The 26,484-nt window shown below is 42.7% G+C and overlaps 1 protein-coding gene across 1 annotated transcript in view; it reads right to left on the minus strand.

Annotated features, from left to right (window-relative positions):
- Positions 1 to 1,618: 1,618 nt before the first annotated feature.
- Positions 1,619 to 26,484, minus strand: part of LOC126260481 (lathosterol oxidase-like) — a 127,358-nt gene continuing 102,492 nt past the window's right edge. Inside the window, exons 3-6 of the mRNA XM_049957808.1 lie at positions 25,348 to 25,596; positions 12,208 to 12,391; positions 8,366 to 8,538; positions 1,619 to 3,344 (exon numbers count right to left, since the gene is read on the minus strand). Coding sequence (XP_049813765.1) covers positions 3,132 to 3,344; positions 8,366 to 8,538; positions 12,208 to 12,391; positions 25,348 to 25,596 — 819 coding nt within the window. The 3' untranslated portion in view covers positions 1,619 to 3,131. The remainder of the gene's footprint in view (positions 3,345 to 8,365; positions 8,539 to 12,207; positions 12,392 to 25,347; positions 25,597 to 26,484) is intronic.

The following is a 26,484-nucleotide window of genomic DNA, read 5'->3' on the forward strand; positions in this document are numbered from 1 at the left end:
GCACAACTGAATCACTTCACTATATTCCGTGACGCTCCCTGAAATGGATTCTCGCCATTGTTGCTTATTTCGTGTGTAGCGACCTCACAGAGTTCTGCAGTTGTCTGTGGCCTAGTACACTCTGGTGATTTTGGGGGAGGGGAGGATGGGGCACAAAATTTTTGAGATTATTTGGTCACCAAAGAAACTAGTTATAAGCTGCATGAAAGGTTTAGACATGTGACACGTTGCTCCATCTTGTAGGAAGTAGCATTCTGTAAGTTTGACATCATCCAGCTGCTCCTCATATGTATTGAAGATGCCCGTATAAGGTGAAAGAAAATGGGCCCAACAATCCTATGGCAGTCTATGTTTACCACTGTGACTGTTTAGCACACCAGTTGTTTCCAGCTTTCTTACATTCGATAAAATTGTTGGTTTTGTTGGAACATCGCGCTCAGTGAATTCTATCAGGAATGCGCGTTGTGCTGTAATCAGTGAGTCAGTCTTCCAGTATATTTTCACAATAGAAACCCGCTAAGTGTGTACTGCACGTTTCTGCCAACTGAAGGCTGCGAACGAATAACTAATTTTGCTCGTTATTGTCAAGCGGTCCGGACTACACACTCACAGATTCGCAAGCTGCGACCGACGAGACTACGAACGAATTAATACGAGCCGAGCAAGTGCGCAATTTTACCGGACAAAGCATCTCATGTTTACAAACTGCGACCGACGAGGCTACGAAGGAATTAACACGAGCCGAGCAAGTGCGCCATTTTACCGGACAAATCATCGCATTAGCAGAAACGACAATCAACTTGCCAACAATGGAAGGTACGATTCTCCCAGAGCTAATGAGACCATTCCCGTCTCTACGAGCTTTCGGAGGGAAATTATTACCCTCTGAAGTAGTTCAGGTTTATGTGGATCGCCCTGTATAACGCGTTTGAAACGTAAGTGGAGCAAGAGGTAGCAATAATCAGTGAAGATGTATATTCTTGAAGGTGACTACTTTCAATGATTTGCTTCGATTCATTTCACAAAATCCATTATGTAAAATTCCTGCAGAGCTGCTACAACGAACATGGAGATACAAACTAAGCGTTTTTTCAACAGATCTTCAAGGAAAAAGATAAGTAAATTGTGCTATAGAATTTTGTCAGGCATAACGCTGAACTCAGTCAGGTGTTGACTATACATGTTAAATCCCTCCATGATTTTGGGGCCTGTATGCTGTTCGGATTCGTCTACCATACAGGGTTAACTGTTATCTCCATAATATGTGAATTTGTTATATATTAAAAATAAAGATTTGTAGGTTGACATATTCTATTGGCAAAGTTATCCCACAACATTTAACTTCGTAACTTTCCACTCGGTCGTTCCTGTGACAGTATTCTTTCTCTAAAATTGATGCACTTGCTATTTTCTATTACTACTTAAAGTTCGCGTCATCATCACGGGAACATTCTATGTGAATCAGACTTTCGTTAGAACCACCATAGAATAATTTGCACAATAAACAGAACACATGGAGTATGGGAAGAAATGTGAAATTAATTGTGTGAGTACGTTTACGTCAACGTGAGCTGATGCTGATGATTTTAGGAAATGTACGTCGTAAGAACATTTGACATTAAAAGTAATTATTCTTTATTTATATCATTGGTAAACCAATATTCTACAGCATTGTAGTCGTTTTTAAATTTGGTGACGTTTTAATACGTTACAGTTGAATTAGCGTACATAACATACCGTGATAATGAGTAAAAACGGAATCAGTTTTGTGAAACCAAATTCTGTGTCAAATAAATTGGCACTTAACACAATACTTGCACTGCGTTGCTACTGAAATAAGCAAAAAGAATGAAATCTCTGGGCACAGTACTGACGGTGCAAAACATATGAAGGGCTTATTTCAATGGTGGTACAAGTCCATTACCTTCACTTTTCTGTCTATAATGCTTCTGAAATTAATGAGCCAAACAAACAGAAAGAAAGGTTCATCTGTAGCAAGAAGCCATATGCTTGAATAATTTTGGTATCCGAACTGCAGGTTTTTCAACGCTTATTTAACTTTAGGACTCTGTATCTCAATATGAACAAAAGTGGACTTGTACCACTATTGAAATAAGCCCTTCATATGAAAGTGACAAAATATTTATCCTTATCCTCCAATGTCACTAACGATTGAACATTGTTGACACAGGATTAATTTAATGGCAATGACTGCTTTTGACCTCAATACTTGATTATCAGATGTTTTAATTTCTATACACACCGTATGTTACTATATATTCTTTATGAATGCTACACCATATACAACATACCTGTAAATTTATTATATCAGATTATTTACAATAAGATGGGTTATACACTCTATGACCAAAAAGAACGATTAAGTAATTACGATAGATAAAAACTTCACTGGATAATGGTTGGAAACGAAACATATTGGAGCACTGAAAGGAAGCGTAGGAGAAGGAGGGAAATACAAGAGGAGTATTTAGCACAGATTCTGTGGATAGAAAAGGAAGAGCAATGAAATGTAATCACTTGGAGCGCTGGAATTGTGGAAGGATGTTTTCCCATCCTTTTTTTAAAAGGATATGAATAAAATTATGCAAAGTACTTTAATGTCTGTTGTGGATGGATATGAAAACAAAGTGAGTACTGTAAGAAGAAAGACGCAAAGGAGAAAGACTGACAGTTTCTGAAGAGGCACGAGAAAGAAAAATTGCCACGGAGGGATTAGTTAAGTCCTGAAGCAAACGGAAGAACAGAAGAAACTTATCTTCGTAGCTATACTACAGTGCATGGTTTCGGTCTAGCTTTAAATTATAATTTTTCTGAAAGGTATCAGAATCTTACTACTGTGTTAGAAAAAGTCTGTGGAATTCTGCAGAAAATTTGGCCGGAGTAAAACAGACGCCTGTGCTTGATTTTGAAGACGTTATTCGTCTGAGCAGAATTCGACCGTCCTTCTGTAGTTGCTCTGTATTAGAAAAAGAAGTAAAAAAGAAGAGTCAGAATATATGCAATGACCCTGCATTTACTTAAATATCCACAGGTTCCACGGTCTAGCTGTGACCAGCAAGGCAGCAGAAAGCAGCGTGGCTGAGAAAACTTCAACGGCGCATGCGCGGTTGTCAGTGGGCGGCCGCCCGCTTGCGAGTCGTGGCTTCGGCCCCTTCCAGCTTGTACTCGAGGGTGCCACTACGGTAGGCGCGCGGGTTTTCAGACAGCCGCTCAGTGAGGTCCTGCTGGCGCTCTTCTTCTGTAGCCTCCGACAGCGCCTTTCCACGGCCGTAGAACGTGTCTTCCGTGTACAGCCGGTCCTTCTGCCGGTACGTTCCGTGCAGCTGCGAAAATATAAGCGTTCCGTTGAATTTACACCACACAAAAAACATAGTGGCATAATGAAGGAAAACAGTTCCAACAATTCCATTAGAATTTTCAGCAATGCCACAAAACGCCAAGGAAGAATGCACATCAACGGAGCTAGACATTTACGAAATCATAAAAAATACCTCAAAATCAACCAAACAACTGGCGATGACTCGATTACAGGAGACTTACAGAAAAGGTCAGAACCAAAGTTTTTAAGAGACCTATGGACTTGACTTATGAGAACACTCGGAAAACAGAAAAGATCACAGAAGTGTGGAGACAAACTAAATGTCAACAATAATAAGCAGTTACTGTGTAGTAGACTCTGTACTCGTTGTGCCACAATGCTGAGAAGAGTTTGTTGTGAAGAAACAGAGGCAAAGTGCTTCTCATCAAAGTGGCGAATTAAGATGATATTCTAGTTTTCAAAAAATGGTAGCACTAGGCACTATAAAAAGGCATGTCTGTCAGGTGAGACAGCAGGCAGAGGTATTCCTAAGGAAAACAAAATTACTTTTCAGTTGCCCAAGTTAAAGCATATTGAATATAAGTCAGATATGAGAGGGAAGATGGTTGCTTTTGAGTATATTGATGGACTAACCAAGCATGCAATATCTCTTAAACGCTACAATATCCCTCAAGTCTACCTCATGAGAAAGCATATGTCACTGGTAGTGTTCCAATAACGATAAAAAGGAGTGAATGATCTGCAAAAAATTTCACATTTTCGTGCATAATACAGTCACTTTTGTGATGCACTTTTCTAATGGACCATAACATACACAGAGGAAGAGGACAATGAAGGAGAAAAAAATAGTCATAATTATTCATAGGTCTTTCTGGAGATCCATATCAACTTTGCTCACTTCCTGATTTTGTCGTGTGAAATAATATTATGGAAGTTTTTCTGACAGTTTATTGTTTATTTTATTAAAATTTTTAAATTTCTACAGTTATATAAATCATAATTTAGAGAAAGGGCATATGTCCAGTCTATATAATCCACAATAATTGCCTTATATGTCACATGCTGGAGTAGTTTTCCTTCCAGTATTGTGACAAAATATGCAAAACTTCAGAAAACTTTCATGTAAAAACTTTTGTTTCGAACTATCTATGAAGTTTATCATATCTACTGAAAATTTTCACATATGTTAGATATGTCCTTTTTACATCTTTCAGTTCAATTACAAATGAGAGTCATTTCTACTATTGACTTGCAAACTACTTTCAAAACTTCTCCTAAATGAATAAAAGAAACTTTAGAAAAGTAACTGAGAGAATGCCAGATTGGAACCTAAAGGGTAGCTCATGCACAGAACCTATTTTTATCTTACAATGAAAAATTCTCCACAAAACATTAACCAGCACATGTGTTGTACCATTTATTGATATGCAGAAAGCATTTGATCGTGAAGGTAGAGGAAATTGATAAAACCATGAAAGAATCTGGTGTTGAATTGAAATCAGCAGTGAAGGCAATATATAAGGAAAATGTTTAAGAAAAACCTCTCAACAACTCGAAATAGAACCTGTTGGTTCAGAAAAAAATGGATCGGGAAACCAGAGTTAAAAATCAATAAACAAAATCCATAACACTAGGAAGGAATTAAAGTATAATGTTTAGCTTTTTCAGACGATTTTTCAATAATTTTAGAAAATCTGAAAGAAACATCACTCAAATTAACGATCTGGAAAGAACAATCAATAGAAGTCATCGCAGAATTTCAACTGAAAAAAACAAACTTTATGATAAAGACAAAAAAAATTTGCACAAAATATGTAGAAACACATGTAAGTAAAGTAGGAGGACTTTGTTTATTTATATATCATGGAGGAATGGGAAAGCAAAATGGAGTATGGAGATTTTTAATAGATGTATGAATTTATAAAGTGAATTCACTGCATGGTTTACGCAAAACTATCTGCAGCAAGAAGTAATCCCTAGAAATAAAAAAGTAAAATACTGTATCACAGTGAAGATACTAGGATGTTTATTTTCATATTCTGTCGCTTGCTATACACAATCTATTAATCCTACAGAAAAAGATCAACAGGACCTTTTTTTGTAGGAAATATAACGTAGGTAAATTTTGTTCTAGGATATGTTTTTGCTGGAGACAACAATTTTCGAGTTATTGAAGAAAAACGCTTTGAATGTCACTTTTGTACGTTTTGATTGAATAACTACGTTAAGGTAGGACTAATAGTTTGTGCTTAACACGCAAGAGAATATGAAAATCTTGCACATGGATTTGAAGGCGCTGAGGGTTGCGTAAAACCCATGTGTAGGAGCATCTGAATCCCCCTGCACAAGGACAACAAAAACAAACAATAAGCTACAAGCTAGGTATGATAGAGATACTTGAAAGATGAAGTACTAGAAAAGTAATGGGCACTATACAAGCATCAAAGGGTTGGAAAAATGGAAGCGATGAAGGGAGCTACAAAAATACACAAAAATATTAGAAATAATGGAAAAGTGAAGATAAATCTTCTTTGGACACCTCTACCCAATGGATGGCAACAAGATAACAAAAATTTTTGTAACTGTGGCAAAAGAACTTAATAGCAGGGATGACAGGCATAAGAAAAGTACTAGAGAAAAACAGTGTAAAAGAATCGTAAATAACGGAAAGAGACTAATTTAAGAATAATATTAAATTTTTATTTTCAAGATTGATGGAAGACAGGAAAATACAACGTGGCAAGAAGATGAAAGACTTCTGGTAAATTGGGAAACAACAATGAAAGAAAAAAATGAAGTTGTGTGATTGCAGTTGGTCAAATCGAAGTTTAAAAATGAAAGAGTTTTGAGGTGAGCATGAAAATCGTGCTGTATGTGATTGATAATTATATATGATTAAATTCAATTCTAGAGCACTAGAGCCAAAAACTGCTGAAAAAGTTCATTTATGAAATCACTGCAGTGTCAAACTAGCGGTTGCATGAATTGTAACATCGAATCAAAAAGCCATTTGTGTTTCTGGCGAATTGGCTCTAATGGTTCCTTGGATCGAGTCTTTTATATTGATTGCGGGAGAATACTGCTATTCCAGTTGACGAGTGATCATGAGTCACAGATACATGTATAATGCCTACTGATGACCTAGCGCAATGCTCAGAAGTGAATGCTGAACTATAGCCAAATGCAACTTTGCCATGTTTAGGAAAAGTACTAGACGTTTATAGACACCATGTGGATTGGACGCTATCTTCTGGCTATTTGGAACCACAAATGAACTCGTGGATGTGGACGACTTTCGTAAGAAAAAGGAAGATTTGGGTTCAATGCTATGTGAAGAAGGTATCATTACAGACATGGCACAAGCTCGAAGTCGACGGTGTATATGAGATGGCTTAGCAGTAGCAGGAAAAAGTAGACACTGGCCGAGTGTAAGGCATAAAACATATTCTACAGGGACACCAGACGACGGCTACTATAGGACATCAACACTTCTATTCGAATATCCTCTCGTCTTATTTTTCATGAATATTATTTTTCACACTATGTTTGCCGGCCGAAGTGGCCGTGCGGTTAAAGGCGCTGCAGTCTGGAACCGCAAGACCGCTACGGTCGCAGGTTCGAATCCTGCCTCGGGCATGGATGTTTGTGATGTCCTTAGGTTAGTTAGGTTTAACTAGTTCTAAGTTCTAGGGGACTAATGACCTCAGCAGTTGAGTCCCATAGTGCTCAGAGCCATTTGAACCATTTGAACCACACTATGTTACAAAATAAAGGTAAATAACTGTTCACACAACACTTCCTATGTGGTGCATATTTACAACTACAAAATAAACACATATTGTGAACAAATGAAGAGATACTGGGAGGAAACGAAGAAAAGTGCTAATTAGGTTCAAATGCGTTCTTTAATTGGTCATAAAAGAAACTTGACCAAATGAAGTCAACAACAGATTATGATCCTGTCATGCACATCCATATGTTGATGCTGGTACAGTACATTTTGCTTGTCTACTAAATAACAATTTACGAATAAGAGAAGCAAATAGATAATGAATATATGTGCACCTTAAAAAATGGTTCAAATGGTTCTGAGCACTATGGGACTTAACTTCTGAGGTCATCAGTCCCCTAGAACTTAGAACTACATAACCCTATTTAAATTAAGGACATCACACACATCCACGCCCGAGGCAGAATTCTAACCTGCGACCGTAGCTGTCGCGCGGTTACAGACTGTAGCTCCTAGAACCGCTCGGCCACTCCGGCCGGCTGTGTAACCTAATTTAAGAAACAGTAGAGGGTGTTCTCTAGCTTCCATGTTTTGAATACTTGACTACACCTGACCTCTGTTTTGTAGTTAAATTTTTGCATCGGCTTTGTCGTCAAATGAGGGGTTAGTTAGGTCAAATGTAAGGCTCTTCTGTGATGTAAGCTCTATTCTTTATGATCTCCTTAAATGAGTTACTTCCCCTGCAAATGTTACGTGGTTCATGTAAAGCAGTTTAAAAAGACACTATGTTTTGGAATTACATGACACAGGGCCATGTCTCAGTATAACACTTTAGACATGCTAATTACTTTCCACTTCACAACTTGGAAACTAGCTTGAGAAATTAATTATATTTTTATCAATTTGCGTATTCACATGCACAAAATTAGTTACACTCATTACAATTATTTATCAGCCTTTTTCTATACTATGTCCCAGCTTCCAGAATGATCTGTTTACAAGAATTGGAGAACAGTACGCAGTACTTTGAAGTTGTTGTTATCACCTAAGTGAAGTTCTGAAATAAGCAATTCACAGGCCGAAAACGCAACAAGCAAAGATGCAGTATGACTATGTTTAAAATGCTCTTGGTGAGCAAGTTTACCAAAGAGCGAAAGATAAAGTATAGCAGACATCACAGTCACCATTCTTTCGTCTAACAGTGATTTCCGTAAATCAGTACTTGTGCAAGAGCTAGAAGTGACATTTTCTTTGAATATGTAACAGAAATTCACTAAAGTGCTATCTGAACTCACCTTGTCCCAAATGTATATGTTGAAGGCAAAGTTGACGTGGAAGTACTGGTGGTGATTGTCGTGGAAGATAGCGTCTGGCTGCCAGGGCTGCCACCAGTACGCCTTGAAGTTGATGCCCGAGTGATCGATTATGCCGTGGTAGTACGTGTAGAGCGCCACGCCACAGAAGGGGACTGTAAATTATTAATGTTGACTTTGATTAGCATTCAGCAAAAAGAATGTTCAAATGTGTGTCAAATCTTATGGGACTTAACTGCTAAGGTTATCAGTCCGTAAGCTTACACACTACTTAACCTAAATTATCCTAAGGACAAACACACACACCCATGCCCGATGGAGGACTCGAACCTCCGCCGGGACCAGCCGCACAGTCCATGACTGCAGCGCCTGAGACCGCTCGGCTAATCCCGCGCGGCAGCATTCAGCAAATATGTTTATACACAGCTATTAAATTATTTCCCACACTTCACTCACTGATTTTCACAGATTTAAATTACAGTTGAGATATTTCTAACAACTGCACATTTGTCAAAGTCAGACCGAGCGTGGCAGCACAGTCGTTAGCATACTGGACTCGCATTCGGGAGGACGACTGTTCAGTCCCGCGTCCGGCAATTTGATTTAGGTTTTCCGTGATTTCCCTAAATCGCTTTAGGCAAATGGTGGGGTAGTTCCTTTGAAAGGGCAAGGCTGACTTCCTTCCCAAATCCAATGAGAATGAAGTCCTCGCTGTTTGGTCTTTTCCACTAAATCAACCCAACCCCAACCCAAGATGCACAGTTAGTCAAAGTCAGTTCCAGTTTCACAGTCCAAGGGCAAGAGGATGCAGCAAACATCTGTTCCTCCACTACATGACTCCTTACGGTGTAAGTCTGATGATGATTTCTATGAAAATGTAAGCGGTGGCTGGAATCTAGCACTTCCACAGACCACGGAATGTTATACTTGAAACGTGCAATTCCCACCATTGATACCTTAGGGTAAAATATTCAGTTAAGTATCTATATACTTTTAACCTTGATAACTTGGAACACGCAGTAGAAAGGGTACATTTTTAATTTGTGTTGCACACTGTGTGGTGTCGTCCAAAGAGCGAGGTGCCAAGGCAAGGTTGGTACCTCGCGACGGAGCCACGAGTAAACATAGTCGCTGCCAGAAGCAACAACAAATGAGAGACGGTGGTATAGACACGCCCACAAGAGCTTCCATGCGCAACGGCACCAGCTCGCTCATCGCCGATGACAGCAGCACCTTCTCTCTTTCGAGACAGCAGAGCGACAGTTGCATTGCACATAACTCTGCATAAATGTTAATCGTCAAGTGCACTCTGTCAGAAGAGACTGTAGTGTGCGTCATTTACGACGGCGGCCGAGTTTAGGTTCGTTCTGCGCATCTGACGTCATAAAACACAGTCAGCCAATGAACAGAGAACGACATTGCCAGAGCTCGACTGCAATGCAGAGCACGGACGAGTGTCTTCAGTTTCAGAAATGTTCAGTCATAAATAAAGTAATTGAACAAAAGCAATGTCTTCATAGCAGACTTTCTTTTATAGAAAGTTTGGAAAAAGCGTTCTTTATACCAATTGCTTCATATTCTATTAATTAATTAAACCAAACAAGCAATAAGCCTCCTAATTCAGGCGGTAGCAAGGAAAGATGTTTGTATCATTCTCACGAACCGCTTTTTCGCAATAAAGAACAGCGGTAATTATTTCCTATTGTGTTTTGACGAAACGTGACTAATTGATAATCAGACCAACAGTGTTTGTCGGTATTTGGCGTGATGTTTGAGTCTTCCAGGAGTTCTGTTGAACGATAAGCTGCGTTAGCATAATGGTTAAGATGTTTGGCTGCTATGTGATGGGTTCTGAGTTCAAAGCTTGATTGGTGCACAATACTTTCTTTACTTAAAAACAATATCGAAGTGTCTTACTTCATGAATTTTATTCGTTTGAATGTAATTTTTTGAAATTTCTAGTGCTTTGTCTCTTCATTGTAATCATAAGTTTTCGGTTTTTTTAATTTTGTCGTCCAATATTTCTTTTCACAGCAATTAAAAACAATGAAAAGGCACACATACACTATTCATGTTATCTGTTTTGTTTGTATATCTTCTCTTCCGCAATCTCTGTTTTACTATTCATATTGAGATATATTCTTTTGCGACAGCAAAAAATCAAATGGCTCTGAGCACTATGGGACTCAACTGCTGAGGTCATTAGTCCCCTAGAACTTAGAACTAGTTAAACCTAACTAACCTAAGGACATCACACACATCCATGCCCGAGGCAGGATTCGAACCTGCGACCGTAGCGGTCTCGCGGCTCCAGACTGCAGCGCCAGAACCGCGCGGCCACTTCGGCCGGCTTTGCGACAGCATTAAAAGTATTATTTAGAGCAGAATTTCGGCTCGTAAGTTGCCGAGCTTCTTGATTGTCTGACTCAATTCTTTGCTTCGCTGCTTTGGCAACATCATATTCAATGTTTTCGTCGACTGATCTATGTTTTGGCAAGTATTTGCTATCCGTTGTGACAAACACACATTGTTTGCGCATTGCGCCTCACTGACAATATATTTTAGTTTCTATGTTTTATTACGTCCACAATCCAGTTTTGTGTACTTAGCCAACTTTGGTTTAATCAGAACGTTTTAGAAAAAAAGCGAAATGACTCTGGTATAAATAAAAGTTTTATTACAGTCGCTGAAGATGGAATATTTCCCAATATTACATACGACCCCTATCTGGTGGCGATGTGGCTCTGAGCGCTATGGGACTCAACATCTATGATCATCAGTCCCCTAGAAGTTAGAACTACTTAAACCTAACTAACCTAAGGACATCACACAACACCCAGTCATCACGAGGCAGAGAAAATCCCTGACCCCGCCGGGAATCGAACCCGGGCGCGGGAAGCGAGAACGCTACCGCACGACCGCGAGCTGCGGACACCTATCTGGTACTTAAATTAAATGAGGCATTGTTATACAGTAAATTTTATATGAAATTTAGGTATATTGTCCACATTTCATTCTCAACATTGTGGCAACTAAAATCGACCATACGGAAAGTACACACTAAGGACTTTTACCTTTGCAAACTCTTCAAATTTTCGTGCAATGGTTTACTACATTTAATGCTGCACAATAACTGCGTTGAACATCGAAACAAAATTAAGTCATTTATGGGCGGGGGGGGGGGGGGGGAGGTATCAGTCAAGAAGATGTGTGAAAATCAAATTTTTGGGCCAAATAGTTTTTGTGAGATCGAATGATAAGTGTGTCAAAGCAGTCGGAACACCATGTGTCTGCACAGGCGGCGAGCAGTGTAGTGATGACAAAATAGCGCGGAATGCGGGGAGCACGTCTCTGTAGCAGCGAAAGGGTTAATGCGGCTGTGGTGGCTTTACTTCATAAACTGCGCGCTCCCCCCTAAACGTAAGTTTGCGAACTATACTATGGCGCTGCTTCTCATGCCGCGTGCGTCGTTTGCAACTGGCAACGCAGCAATCTCCCGCGTCTGGGCGGGCATGCGCGAGCCGCAAAGATAATTGAACTATAGTTCTTTATCAGGTGATACAATAATGTTCAATGGCAGAAATAAATAATCATTACTTTCCTGCGGGCGTGGCATGTTACAGAATTAAGTATTTCATCTTGTTCAATATCTATTGAAGTGATCTGATATTTTATATGTTGTAGTATCATCTCAGCCCCTTCTGGCGTAAAGCTAAGAACCCACCACTGTACTGACGAGTATTATTTCGTCTGGTACAACAGAGTGGCTGTTAGGTGTAGAGGATATGCACAGTGAGGACTCCAGGAGCTGCTAGTGGACTCACCGAAGTGGCAGGGGATGACGAAGAGCGGCAGACACAGCGTAATCTGGATGTGCATGATCTCCACTGGGTGGATGGCTGTCACGGAGAAGGCCGTCGGTTGCTTGTACTTGTGGTGCAGCTTGTGGAAGTGCTTGTACAGGAACGGCGTGTGGTAGATGCGGTGCAGCCAGTAGGTCGCGTAGTCCTGTGAGGATGCAAATGTTGCAGTGTGATGGTAATCGATATCGATACAGTTTTTCAATATTAAGTCAACGTGAACATAATCGTTGTACTAATAGCAGAGTCATCTGTTAGGTGCTGTTGTAACGTTTTTCTATACCAAACATTAAATTGTAAAATACAGCGAGAACTGCCACTGTTGTGTAATACCGAGTTATGCAAATAGTTTGTTATTAAACCAAACATTAAACTGTGTTTAGCCGGCCGATGTGGACGAGTGGTTCTAGGCGCTACAGTCTGGAACCGCGCGACCGCTACGGTCGCAGGTTCGAATCCTGCCTCGGGCATGGATGTGTGTGATGTCCTTAGGTTAGTTAGGTTTAAGTAGTTCTAAGTTCTGGAGGACTGATGACCTCAGATGTTAAGTCCCATAGTGCTCAGAGCCATTTGAACCAGGTATGTAGGTGCTTTGTAAAACGTACTGGCTTAACGTGAATGGTCAGTTAGGCATTCTTATTACGAAAGCAGACCATAGTTTGAGTCATTAAAGCGAGCAGTGCACAAGATAGACGTACAGTACCAATCGTTCGCCGATTCTGAAGTCGCCACTGTTGCGACACCTTCGAACTCCCGCGTGTGCCTCTGCGGCTGCCGCTGTTAGGTGACTCTGTAGGCAGTGATCTGATAGCCCATGTTTTTGAGCACTTCTCGTAATTTATTGTGGCCGACGCAGTCAAAGGCTTTAGCATAATCAATAAAGCAAAGATACACATCTTTCTGGAATTCTTTTGAATTATGGAGAAGGCAAGAGACTTCCGGAAAGACCTGTATCTTGCTTTATTGATTGTGCTAAAACCTTTGACTGTGTCGGCCACAATAAATTAAAACCTTAGAGTACCAGATCGCCTTACATGGAACTTATACTCTGATCAAAAAGCCACGGTGAGGACCACATATGGAGCAACTAAATGGGAGAAGATTCAGAAAGGAGTACAAGGCTGCATATGGGGCCCTGTGTATTCAGTCTCTAACGCAGAACACGTTATGAGGAATGCCGGGCTAGGTGAAGAAGAAACTGTAATTAAAATAGCTAGGATAAATACCTGTATAAATAACCTAATATATGCAGATGATACCATACTGATGACAGAGCGTGAAGAAGAGTTAAAGATCTTCTTACTGAAGGTGAAAGAAGAAAGTGCTAAGACTGGTCTAAGGTTGAATGTCAAGAAAACGAAAATTATGGCAACTAAATCTCTCTCTTCATAGCGTATAGGAGGAGATAAAATGGGGGTAGTTTATGTGTTCAATTTTCTCGGCTCCCAGATTTCTGCTGATGGTGACTGTAGTTGCGACATCAAGAGATGCTTGTTACTTGGTACGAAAGCAATGTCCAACCTTGACAATCTTCTGAGAAGTAGAGACGTAAATTTAACAACTAATGTCCGTTTCGTGAGGGCTATGGCGTTTCCAGATGTGCGGATGTGAGATTTGAACCATAAGAAAGACTGAATGGCGTAGAACAGACACTTTTGAATTGTGATGTTGGAGGAAACTCCTTGGACTTCCTTGGATCGCAAAGAGAATGAATAGGTCAATATTACAGCTAAAAAAACCAGACTGCTCTTTGAAAGGTCTGACACTGAAACAACAACTTACCTACTATGGGCACAGCATGAGAAGACATGATCCACTGGGGAAGACGTTAAAGCTGGGAAGAACAAAGGCAGTAGGAGAAGAGGGCGGCAAAGGGTAAGACGGATGGATGGCATCACAGAAGTAAAGGATTGCAACATGGCATGTCTCCAGGAGAAAGTGCAGGACAGAAGAAATTGGCAGTTTTTAGTTCATGGAGTCACGGAGAGTCTGAATCGGCTAAACGAATGGAGAAAGAGAGGGAAAGAGATAGTGAGAGAGGGGGGGGGGGGGGGGGGGGCAAGTGGCGGCGGTGCGACTGTGGCCCCTCCTAGACGAAGGTGCCTGCTTTCTTCGGCAGACTGTAACACCAGTTCTCATCCGCCATCATCTTGGACCCTGCAGCGACCATCTACATTCTACGGACTCAACCCCGCTGTAGGCCCGGCTGAACCCGTTTGTTTTGCTGGATCTGTATCGTCAACGGCGGCGCTTACCATCGGGTGATCCAGTGACATAATGGCCGACTGTTCGGGGTTGTGAATCCTGGTGTGCCTCGTTGAACCCGCAGAGAGCTCTGTGGCTATTTTTTAGCTGGAAAGACTCTGATTGTGATTCAGGACACCGTTGGTATGGCTAGCCTAAGGCAAGTTGGCTCTTAACGCGTGGCTCCACTCTTGTAGGTTACGGTGTTTAATTGGAGCACAGTTTTTGGGACAAATTATAGTAAGTTTTATTAATTGTGTTCATAAATGTGGATAGTTGTTGTCTATGTAAAAAGAAAATGTTTTCCATTTTATTGAGGCTTAATGTCCGTATCTCGGCAGTACTTTTTCCCTGCATGGATAATTCAGGATTTGTAAACTTGTTTCATTAAATTTGCTTTATTATGACACCTTTTTAAATTATTGTTGTGGAATTTTATAACTGCTGAGGAAATTGTTGAGTGTATCTATTTTACTGTTTGAAATTATATTATTTTAGATTGACTAAATGAGACTTTTGAATATTGTTGTCCTCTTTTATAGGAGTTTTTGAAATAAAAGTGTAACGTCTTCTGAAGAAACGTATCACACTCATCTCAGTCTAGCCCTTGCATGTATTTATTCGGTACCAAATTGTACTCTTTAACTTTGCTCGTTTGCGGAGGGTGCTGGCGGCGAAAGTTTGCCATCTGCTCTTAGAACATTACTTGTTGGTTCAAGCCTCGCCTCCTTCTCCGAGGACAAGCAGATTATAACAAACAAAATAAGCGACCAGCTAATTGTTTAATGCGTCGCAGAACTGTAAAAGTCGATGCTGAGCAGCTAGAATGACCAGGTACAGCCTCTTGGCTTATTTTTCTTGATAACAATAACAACCGCTACGCACAACTACATGAATCAACAGTATTTTGACGGTGGCTGCTTCATAGCTGCGGCGCACAATGTTGTTTCGTAGCTAAGGTTGACAACGAGCGTAAACAGTCCGTAGCAGCACGCATTGACAGAATACCGAAGCAACGACTGTGCTCATATCCGCAGCCAAAGGCCTTTAAGCTCCTCCTACGAACAAATGTCCAGACTTCAGAATATTTGCATTTGGAGACCCTATTTATTGGAAAACGTTCTTGTGTCGATGAATACTACTACTTCTCAAATTATTAGGTACTTTTTAAATCTTCTGTTCGTTTACAACGTAAATTACCATAAGTAATAACGTTTTTGAAGCCAACAGCTCACTTGCTTGAATGAGTACTAGAAATAATGTAGCTTTGTTTTTCGTCACATTTATGAACAATACTTCACTTAGGATTTCTGGAAGGAACATTAGCACATAATTTCTTTTGTAAATTAGTATTTGGTATTTTTATTTTTCTGACGTGTTACACATCCTCAAGGATGTCCTCGTTATGGGTCTACAGAAAGATCAGTTTATCAGATCGAAGCAATAAAATCTAAGAAAATTTTGTCTCCAATTGCAATCTAAAAACGTTATACGATCAAAGAAGTTATGCAGGAGAGATCTTATATTCGAACTACGTTTGATTTATTTTGTTACTCAACTTCCGACGTTCTTCACGATGTACTGCCAGCCACAGCTTAAGTAGAATTTTGGGCTGATAAATTTTTCCTCCTCGCCGCATAGCAGTTTCAGTTACTTCCAACGTGGGAGACAGAACGTCGGAAATCCAATAGCGTTAAACTAGAGGTTTACTGCGCTTCTCTCATTCTGCCCAATGCGTGTTAAAAATGGGCCGAATGGCAGGCGCTGTTTCAGTTGAACTATGTCCTCGTTAAACAATGCGGTATCGGTCAGAGAGAATGTAACCTGTAACTGCCTACGTAACAAACAGGGTTCGGTGCACGCACAAAAGTCAGTCTCGAATTTGATTCATACTGCGTATCTAAAGCGATAAAGCTTACGTTGTTCTTATCTCTAGATTTCCGAGATTGTAGTCCAATACATCGACAGCTTCTCTTACCTATCTTCATCTCGTGTGTCGAGCTTGGATTTCGGTTGCTCTTTATCTGAACCCCAAGCAACCAATCTATTATTATTATTATTATTATTATTCTTATTCGTGGATCTTTCACAACAATATTTGTCTGCCAGCGCCGAAAATTGTCTTCCACTGCAAATACGCTACTGAGGCGTTTCCTGCATTGGACTGGCGCGTTTTGCAACGATGTCTGAGCAAACTGATCGCTGCATTAGACGTTTTACTTAAAGCTTATGTCTCTGTTTATTGAATAATCCGAACAGAATGTTGCACATTATGTAATTTCTTTGCTTTCACTTTGAATATTCACAACTGCGACGGAAGTCATATAGGAATCACTTGGACCTCACAATTACAATCACGTACCACCCTCGTATTCGCAGCTTAACTAGAGTCCAGACAATGAACAATCGAAATCTACGCTAGACATACCTGAGGAACACATCTAGGAGAACTTAAGTAATTTGAGAAAGATTGTTCATCTCGACTAAAAACATATGGATATTATTAATTTCACCGGGTAAATTTGAAAGATCACGCTATTATAACAGAACGAACAGTTCGCAACCTAACATTCTATGCATCGTTAGTCTCAAACACTTTTTCTTCTCACAGAAAACTATAATCGACAGTCCAACCAATCCGACTGTCATTAGTTTTTTATGTATTACTCTTAATTTAGCGGAAGCAGCACTGACTGGAAGATAATTTAAACTGCGAATAATTGCCTCGAGGCATGTCTGATTGTTCGTAGTCGTTAAATCGAAGCTTGTATATGAAACTGGTACTATTTTTTGCGAATTTTAATTCTCGATATTCTGCTCGAGGTGGTGTATGAGCGAAATGACGCAGAGGCTGCAGAAGAAATGCGAAGAAATCGAAAAAGAAAGATTGATTCAGCATACACTTTCTTTTTGATTCATCATTTTCTGACTGGTTTGATGCGATCTCCATGAATTCCTCTCCTGAGCTAACCTCTTCATCTCAGATTAGCATTTGCATCTTACGTGCTCAATTATTTGCTGGATGTATTCCAGTCTCTGTCTTCCTCTACAGTTTTTACCCTCTGCAGATTCCTCTAGTACCAAAGAAGTTACTGCTAGTGTCTGAACAAGTGTCCTGTCATCCTGTCCCTTCTTATTGTCAACGTTTTCCGTATGTTCCTTTCTTCCCCGATTCTTCAGAGAACCTCTCATTCCTTATCAGTCTATCTAATTTTCATCATTCTACTGTAGCGCCACATCTCAAACGCTTCGACTCTCTTTGATTCTGGTTTTACCATTGTCCATGATTAACGACCATACAATACAGTGTCCAAACGTACATTCTCCGAAATTTCTTCCTGAAATTAAGGCCTATGTTTGATAACAGAACACTTCTCTTGATCAGGAATGCCCTCTTTGCCTATGCTAGCCTGCTTGTTACGTCCTTCTTGCTTCGTCCGTCATGGTTTATGACTGAGAAGTTCATTCTGAAACTGTCCGGCATTTGGCGAAGTTTGAAAGTTTCCGTGGCTAGGGATCTAATACAGAATCTTGACGTTCTGTGATTAATCTCACGGAGGAAGCTTTTGACGGTGCTGCTTTATCCGTTCTAAGGAAAGGTTTCAATCTTGCATCGTCTCCCAAGTGTTCGCTAGTGGTTGTTCTGTTGAATAGGCTGGTTTCAAACTACCTCCTGATGTTGCAGAGGAGGCTAGGAAGGAAGCATGTCGTGAATTGATTGGGGCATACCAATTGATGCAAACATTACCATATAGAACTCTGTACCATAAGGACACAGTCAATAAGTGACTATGCAAATCACAATACATAAAATTACTAATTTCGTTTATTACTATCATTGTACTCTGAATTTGTATGGTTATTTGACTGCAATAAACTTATTATTAAAATTTAATTTGTCTTATCATACATTCCTTCAATTTCTTCGCTTTCTGCAGAGCTAGGAGGTATATACTCTATGCTCATGTCTGTTTTTTTATGTTTTTCTTATGTACTGAAGTTGTTGAACTTGTAAATACATTGACCTCTAAAGAAGAAATTACTGAACTGCTTGACAGTAACAGTGAAATGCTCAAAATGGAAATTTTAATGCCAACAGTTCCTATAGTAAAAAGGACAAAAGTGTAAGTTCAACAATAAAAAGAAACTACAACTGCAGATATGTTTTAATCCATGTGGGCACAAACTCCATCTGCAGCATTAGTTAGGAAGAAATAGTGACTGAAACACAGAATCTTGATTAGATCAGCAAAAACTGTGTGCAAACCCTCTAGTGGTAATTGGTGGTATAATTCACAGATCAGCAAGCGATACTTTCGTTAACAGAATAAACACCTGCATTAGGGAACAGTGCGTCAGACTTGGAGCCGTATTCATTGAATGAAAGTTTTTACAAGATAAATGTCTGGGGGAAGAAAGACTAAACCTCAAAATGTTAGGCTCTATAAACTTCAGGAAAATGTTGATAGACATGTGTGAAACCTCTAAAAGCAAGACAGGCCAATACATTCTGATAGGGGTGACAAAACAAAGGTACGAACTGAAAAATATTAAGTGTGTATACCAAAGAGGATGCAGTGAAAATCACAGTCAAAAACAAAAATTACGTACTGATGCAATGGAATATCAACTGCTTACAGCAGACCTACCTAACTTAATTGATGAACCTAAAATTCTGCTTTCAGAATCTGTAAATATAAAAATAATTTGTGTGAATAAATACTGGGTAACAGAAGATTGTCTACAAGTGTTAAATACACTCCTGGAAATTGAAATAAGAACACCGTGAATTCATTGTCCCAGGAAGGGGAAACTTTATTGACACATTCCTGGGGTCAGATACATCACATGATCACACTGACAGAACCACAGGCACATAGACACAGGCAACAGAGCATGCACAATGTCGGCACTAGTACAGTGTATATCCACCTTTCGCAGCAATGCAGGCTGCTATTCTCCCATGGAGACGATCGTAGAGATGCTGGATGTAGTCCTGTGGAACGGCTTGCCATGCCATTTCCACCTGGCGCCTCAGTTGGACCAGCGTTCGTGCTGGACGTGCAGACCGCGTGAGACGACGCTTCATCCAGTCCCAAACATGCTCAATGGGGGACAGATCCGGAGATCTTGGTGGCCAGGTTAGTTGACTTACACCTTCTAGAGCACGTTGGGTGGCACGGGATACATGCGGACGTGCATTGTCCTGTTGGAACAGCAAGTTCCCTTGCCGGTCTAGGAATGGTAGAACGATGGGTTCGATGACGGTTTGGATGTACCGTGCACTATTCAGTGTCCCCTCGACGATCACCAGTGGTGTACGGCCAGTGTAGGAGATCGCTCCCCACACCATGATGCCGGGTGTTGGCCCTGTGTGCCTCGGTCGTATGCCGTCCTGATTGTGGCGCTCACCTGCACGGCGCCAAACACGCATACGACCATCATTGGCACCAAGGCAGAAGCGACTCTCATCGCTGAAGACGACACGTCTCCATTCGTCCCTCCATTCACGCCTGTCGCGACACCACTGGAGGCGGGCTGCACGATGTTGGGGCGTGAGCGGAAGACGGCCTAACGGTGTGCGGGACCGTAGCCCAGCTTCATGGAGACGGTTGCGAATGGTCCTCGCCGATACCCCAGGAGCAACAGTGTCCCTAATTTGCTGGGAAGTGGCGGTGCGGTCCCCTACGGCACTGCGTAGGATCCTACGGTCTTGGCGTGCATCCGTGCGTCGCTGCGGTCCGGTCCCAGGTCGACAGGCACGTGCACCTTCCGCCGACCACTGGCGACAACATCGATGTACTGTGGAGACCTCACGCCCCACGTGTTGAGCAATTCGGCGGTACGTCCACCCGGCCTCCCGCATGCCCACTATACGCCCTCGCTCAAAGTCCGTCAACTGCACATACGGTTCACGTCCACGCTGTCGCGGCATGCTACCAGTGTTAAAGACTGCGATGGAGCTCCGTATGCCACGGCAAACTCGTTGACACTGACGGCGGCGGTGTACAAATGCTGCGCAGCTAGCGCCATTCGACGGCCAACACCGCGGGTCCTGGTGTGTCCGCTGTGCCGTGCGTGTGATCATTGCTTGTACAGCCCTCTCGCAGTGTCCGGAGCAAGTATGGTGGGTGTGACACACCGGTGTCAATGTGTTCTTTTTTCCATTTCCAGGAGTGTAGGATTAGTGATTTTAAGGTAGCTAACAGCTTTTGTAGGAGTACCAAATCTTTTGGAGACTCCTGCATTCTTGTTGATTCTTTGGTAAATTATAAAATAAGAGAAAATTTTAATTTTTTTTATGGAGAGAGTGTGTTCGATAGTTGCTTTATGGAGTTAAGTGGCTTTCACAAAATTTTGCAACTTAATTAAGAAATATGGTTTCAAGTCGAAGTTCCTGAAGGCACTAGAGCAAACAGCAGATGAACGACCTGCGCTGATAATATTATGTCACACTGCCAAATTGAAAATGCGATGAAGGAGACCTAGGTATTTCAGATCATTCAGCTCTGTTTACTGATGTCCCAAAAGTGGAGTTATTAATCCAGGTGAAGTAATATCACAGCGTCTGAAACAGCTGGTTTACGTTCGCTTAGAGCTGATCCGGATTATGTTATTTTACCTGCGGACAAGATCAAAGCTACCGTTGTTTTGGACAAGCAGGATTACGCTGCAGTGTTTGCTGTCTGATTCAGCTTATCGCAAGCTCGGTGCTGATTTCACAAAATGTGTTTAGAGAAAGACTAACAGCCTCCTGAAGAAAAGTTCCTTGTTGCAGGAGACTATCAAGAGTTTTAATTGTTTCTGTGCTGTTCCTCCTACGTTATACGGTCTCCGTAAGTTCGTCCGATTGTGAATAAAATCGATGCTCCGACAAATCGTGTGCCAAAACAACTTTTACTCTGTTGACCCATGTAGTAGGTCGATGGGGGCGCCACATTAAGAACTCGGTGGATTTATTACGTCGAATAGAGGGAATGCGTTTGAATGACTCTGATATTATTGTAAGTTTTGATGTGGTCTCTCTCTTCACTCGTGTTCGTCTTTATGATTCGTTACGGTTGTTTGAGTTTAGGTTTGGTGCTGATTTAACGTACTTATTTCGACATGTATTGACTTCCACTTACTATTTATTCAGTGACCAGTAACTACCAGCAGACAAATGGAAACCCGTTGTCTCAATGACTGCCAATTTGTTTATGGAAGATTTCGAAGAACGTGCATTGGAGTCGGCGGCTTTGAAAACTGCGTGTTTTTCCAGCTTTGTGAACAATACTTTTATTCTTTGGCCTCATGTCAGTGAGAACTTGAACAACTTTTTAGAAACCTGAATTCAATCCACCCGAATACTGTTTTCACGATGGAGGTGGAAAAAGAGGGCTGTCTTCCCTACCTTGACATATTGATAAGGAGGAAGGTGGATGGTACGTTGGGACATGCCTACTCATATTAACACAATGACTTGTATCTGCAGGCTGATAGTTGTCAACATCCGGTGCAACGTGGGGGGAAGGTACTTGGCACCTTGCTTCACAGGGCCCATGTCATCTCAGACTCTTTAACAGTTTGTCAGCTGAGGTAGCCCATCTCGAGGTCATCTTTCTTCAGAATGGTTATAGTGAAAGACTGATCAGACGAGCGTTGCGCTATCTACCAACTGTGCGTATCGCGTGGTTGATGATGATACTGCGCTGGCACCAAAGTCTACGACCTTTTTGCCTCACGCAAGAAGCTTTTCGAACAGGATTGGTTGTACACTCCTGGAAATGGAAAAAAGAACACATTGACACCGGTGTGTCAGACCCACCATACTTGCTCCGGACACTGCGAGAGGGCTGTACAAGCAATGATCACACGCACGGCACAGCGGACACACCAGGAACCGCGGTGTTGGCCGTCGAATGGCGCTAGCTGCGCAGCATTTGTGCACCGCCGCCGTCAGTGTCAGCCAGTTTGCCGTGGCATACGGAGCTCCATCGCAGTCTTTAACACTGGTAGCATGCCGCGACAGCGTGGACGTGAACCGTATGTGCAGTTGACGGACTTTGAGCGAGGGCGTATAGTGGGCATGCGGGAGGCCGGGTGGACGTACCGCCGAATTGCTCAACACGTGGGGCGTGAGGTCTCCACAGTACATCGATGTTGTCGCCAGTGGTCGGCGGAAGGTGCACGTGCCCGTCGACCTGGGACCGGACCGCAGCGACGCACGGATGCACGCCAAGACCGTAGGATCCTACGCAGTGCCGTAGGGGACCGCACCGCCACTTCCCAGCAAATTAGGGACACTGTTGCTCCTGGGGTATCGGCGAGGACCATTCGCAACCGTCTCCATGAAGCTGGGCTACGGTCCCGCACACCGTTAGGCCGTCTTCCTCTCACGCCCCAACATCGTGCAGCCCGCCTCCAGTGGTGTCGCGACAGGCGTGAATGGAGGGACGAATGGAGACGTGTCGTCTTCAGCGATGAGAGTCGCTTCTGCCTTGGTGCCAATGATGGTCGTATGCGTGTTTGGCGCCGTGCAGGTGAGCGCCACAATCAGGACTGCATACGACCGAGGCACACAGGGCCAACACCCGGCATCATGGTGTGGGGAGCGATCTCCTACACTGGCCGTACACCACTGGTGATCGTCGAGGGGTCACTGAATAGTGCACGGTACATCCAAACCGTCATCGAACCCATCGTTCTACCATTCCTAGACCGGCAAGGGAACTTTCTGTTCCAACAGGACAATGCACGTCCGCATGTATCCCGTGCCACCCAACGTGCTCTAGAAGGTGTAAGTCAACTACTCTGGCCAGCACGATCTCCGGATCTGTCCCCCATTGAGCATGTTTGGGACTGGATGAAGCGTCGTCTCACGCGGTCTGCACGTCCAGCACGAACGCTGGTCCAACTGAGGCGCCAGGTGGAAATGGCATGGCAAGCCGTTCCACAGGACTACATCCAGCATCTCTACGATCGTCTCCATGGGAGAATAGCAGCCTGCATTGCTGCGAAAGGTGGATATACACTGTACTAGTGCCGACATTGTGCATGCTCTGTTGCCTGTGTCTATGTGCCTGTGGTTCTGTCAGTGTGATCATGTGATGTATCTGACCCCAGGAATGTGTCAATAAAGTTTCCCCTTCCTGGGACAATGAATTCACGGTGTTCTTATTTCAATTTCCAGGAGTGTATTTTGCGAAAATATGATGTGAAGTGTGTTTTTCGACCACTTTCTAAGATGAGCTTCCTCTTAGGTTGAGTAACGTATAATGCTGGTTTGTGTAAGGCGGGTCTACTGTATTCCTTGCCGCTGTGGCACGTCATATATTGGTCAGGCTATCAGGACCGTGGAGGATCGGTGTACTGAGCACAAGCGGCACAAACGCTTACAACAGCCGAGCAAATCCGCCTTTGCAGAACACTGTTTTGCCACCGATCATCCTATGGAAGACAATGGAATGGAGATTCTGGTATGCATTTCCAGCTATTGGGATAGTGTTATTAAGGAAGCTGCTGAAATTACGTTAGCTAGTAACCTTATAAATAGAGATGGTGTTTTTTCTGTTTAAAAAAAAAATTCAGCATAGAATCCTGCTCTCCCCGCTGTCAAAAAGCAGCGGGAAAAAGTATATGCTGCCTCACCCGTTGATTATTACTTTCTTTATGGATAACTTCTGACGTCGATCATCTTTGTCTTGCGACGGCGCCAGTGTTTACCGTATGTGTGTGGGTACGTGCGCGAACCCGAGCGCGCGCCCGCGTGTGTGTGTGTGTTTTATCTTTCCGGAATTCCTCTGATAACCGATGTTTTAAATTCCCTTGCATAGCGCTTTATTGCTGCAGGTTTCGAAAATGGTAGGGTGCGCTCCTGTCGAAATATCGGCGGTTGTCGGAGACGTCACCTTGCTTCATTCCCGTAAGTTATTTGGAAATTGCCACACAGTCGCTACTTAGTGACCGGGTGCACTGTCATACTGATACGAACATTTATTGTCTCTGAACTGTTTCTCTACTGTGTGCAGTACAGAACGCTGTAAAATGTATTCATTTCCCTTGGCAGTTAGCATTTTCTTAAGGCGATAAGAGACCACATCCTACCCACGAAAAACACCCTCAGACCGTAAGACAACCTTCTCAGTAGTTCACTGTTGGCACTTCAAATGATGGCAGATAACGTTCTCGAGGCATTCGCCAAACCCAAACTCTTACGTAGGATCGCCACACGATATAGTGTGATTCACCATTACAAACCACTCGTTTTCAGTCATCCACGGTCGAGTGGCTCGCTCTTTACATAACCCCAAGCGGCACTTAGCACTGACTTCAGAAATTGTGCTAAGTGAACTGCTGGTAGCACTTTAGAACTCACAAGTGATTCCGTCCATTGGTTTCATGCGATTTTCTTACATCCGCCCTCCGCAATGCTCGACGGTCCCTATCCGTCTGCATATAATGTCTGCCTCTTCTTGGTTTAGCTGTCGTTGTTCCTTCGCGTCTCCACTTAACAACGACGTCAACAACAATCGACCTGGCCAGGTCGAAATGTCCCTGATGGATTTGTTACCCAGGTGACATCTAACTACTTCACGTTCGAAGTCACGGAGCTCTCTTGACCGACCTGCTGTTACTGCTGCTCTACTGAAACAGACTATTTCCTGCCTCTTGTTATACTCTTGTGTCCTCCTCTCGAGACACCTAGTTGTCAATTCCGCGTTACATAAGTGTCCAGATAATTTTGATCAGCCAATTACGCGTTCATAAGGGTGTCCGGATAATTTTGATCAGGTAGTGTACGTCGTTTGAGCAGATCTAGAAATTGTGGAAATTCAGCAATTCGGGAGACTGTCCGGCTGTGATTATACTGTGACTCACCTGGTATATGAATATAACCGCCCACTGCAGGAACCACCAGGTCCAGCCGTATTCGTCGAACTCGTAGTAGACCCTGCTCCAGCCGCCGTTGCTGATGTAGCAGGCGAGCGTGGCCGTGAAGGAGCTGGTGATGAGCAGGCTGAAGGAGCCCACGAGGATCTCGTGGCGCTCCAGCTCCGGCGACAGGAACTTGGTGGGCTGGCACTTCCACTCCTCGGGGCGGTCGCGCTGCCGCACGTAGAAGTACCACTGCGAACAGGCGAGGACCACACTCACTCAGGCGGCCTGTAGCCAATTTTCTGGAATCGTTCTGACGTATAGGACTAAGGCAAAAAAGTGGGCAACTGTCTCTGAAAATGTTATGCAACATATACTACTGGCCATTAAAATTGCTACAGCAAGAAGAAATGGAGATCATAAACGGGTATTCATTGGACAAATATATTTTACTATAACTGATACGTGATTACATTTTCACGCAATTTGGGTGCATAGATCCTGAGAAATCAGTACCCAGAACAACCACCTCTGGCCGCAATAACGGCCTTGATACGCCTGGGCATTGAGTCAGAGCTTGGATGGCGTGGCCCATGCAGCTTCCACACGATACCACAAGTCATCAAGAGTAGTGACTGGCGTATTGTGACGAGCCAGTTGCTTGGCCACCATTGACCAGAAGTTTTCAGTTGGTGAGAGATCTGGAGAATGTGCTGGCCAGGGCAGCAGTCGAACATTTTCTGTATCCAGAAAGCCCCTACAGGACCTGCAACATGCGGTCGTGCATTATCCTGCTGAAATGTAGGGTTTCGCAGGGATCGAATGAAGGGTAGAGCCACGGGTCGTAACACATTTGAAATGTAACGTCCACTGATCAAATTGCCGTCAATGCGAACAAGAGGTGACTGAGACGTGTAACCAATGACACCCCATACTATCACGCCGGGTGATACGCCAGTATGGCGATGACGAAAACACGCTCCAATGTGCGTTCACCGCGATGTCGCCAAACACGGATGCGACCATCATGCTGCTGTAACCAGAACCGGATTCATCCGAAAAAATGACGTTTTGCCATTCGTGCACCCAGGTTCGTCGTTGAGTACACCATCGACTGCTAGTGATACGAGGCCGTTGAGT

Source organism: Schistocerca nitens, chromosome 5, assembly GCF_023898315.1.
Source record: "Schistocerca nitens isolate TAMUIC-IGC-003100 chromosome 5, iqSchNite1.1, whole genome shotgun sequence".
Classification (NCBI taxonomy): Eukaryota; Metazoa; Arthropoda; class Insecta; order Orthoptera; family Acrididae; genus Schistocerca; species Schistocerca nitens.